The 1,017-nt window shown below is 52.2% G+C and overlaps 1 protein-coding gene across 1 annotated transcript in view; it reads right to left on the reverse strand.

The window, feature by feature from the left end:
* Nucleotides 1–871: 871 nt before the first annotated feature.
* The window catches only part of LOC105554592 (deleted in malignant brain tumors 1 protein-like), a gene marked incomplete at its 3' end in the record, with an annotated part of 42,430 nt that continues 42,284 nt past the window's right edge, over nucleotides 872–1,017 (reverse strand). The window contains 1 exon segment of the mRNA XM_012001136.1: nucleotides 872–1,010. Coding sequence (XP_011856526.1) covers nucleotides 872–1,010 — 139 coding nt within the window.

A 1,017-nucleotide genomic window follows, 5' to 3' on the forward strand; every position in this document is an offset into this window, starting at 1 on the left:
CTGATGCCTCCTTATTGGTCCTCGGCAGAAGACCCTCCCTTCCCAGCATGAGCCTTTGCTTCTGGGCTCCTTCCAGTGAGACCATCCCTCCACCAATGCCTATATGTGCTGTATCCACCTCACCCTCACCTAAACCTTTCAGTAGGGGAAAGGGAGAACCCTGGAGAGCCAGCGTGCTATAGTTTGGATGCTTGTCCCCTCCAAGACTCATGTTGGGATTGGATCCCCAAGTATACAGGTGAGGCCTTATGTCCCATGTCTGGGTCATGGAGGCCAACCCTTCATGAATCACTTAGTGACCTCCCTGGTCAGGGATGAGTTCTTCTCTTAGTTCCTAGCAAGAGCTGGTGGTTGAAAAGAGTCTGGGCCCTCCCTCTTGCTCTCTCTTGCTTCCTCCCTCACCATGTGACCTCTGCCCAAGCCAGCTCCCCATCCCCTTCTGCCAGGAGTACAAGCAGCCTGAGGCCCACAGCAAAAGCTGAGCAGATGCCTGCACCATGCTCCTATGTAGCCTGAAAAGCCACGACTCAAATCAACCTCTATCTTCATGAACAACCTGGCCCCAGCTATTCCTTTCCAGCCACACTAAAAGGCAAAGACCTGGTGCTTTTGTCTTCTCCCTCTGCTTGTGCTGCCTCGGTGAACAAAGGTGTGACCCTTATTTCACTTTGGCCCATTGTCCTCTCTGACCTCCTCAAAACCTGGCAATGTGGCAAGGACTCATGCAGTTTTCTAGGAGAGAGCTAAGGAGATATCAGAAATATAGGAAAGGTTGAAAAAGCTCTGAGTGAGGAGATTAGAACATATTAAGACCTCATTTCCTGAGCAAAATCTACCCCAAGAGAGGAGACTCAAAGTCTTGGAGACCCACCTGTGCAGATGACACCAGCGTCTTCATGATGGCCACAGTTGTGGGAGAGCCAGCCTCTGTGGGGACAGTTCCACAGGTACGACTCATTCCCTGAGCAGCGCACGTCATCCAGGACAATGGGTCCTGAGCCCTGGCCAAACCGGGCA

The sequence above is a fragment of the Mandrillus leucophaeus genome, unplaced genomic scaffold (assembly GCF_000951045.1).
Source record: "Mandrillus leucophaeus isolate KB7577 unplaced genomic scaffold, Mleu.le_1.0 Scaffold65, whole genome shotgun sequence".
NCBI classification, from domain to species: Eukaryota; Metazoa; Chordata; class Mammalia; order Primates; family Cercopithecidae; genus Mandrillus; species Mandrillus leucophaeus.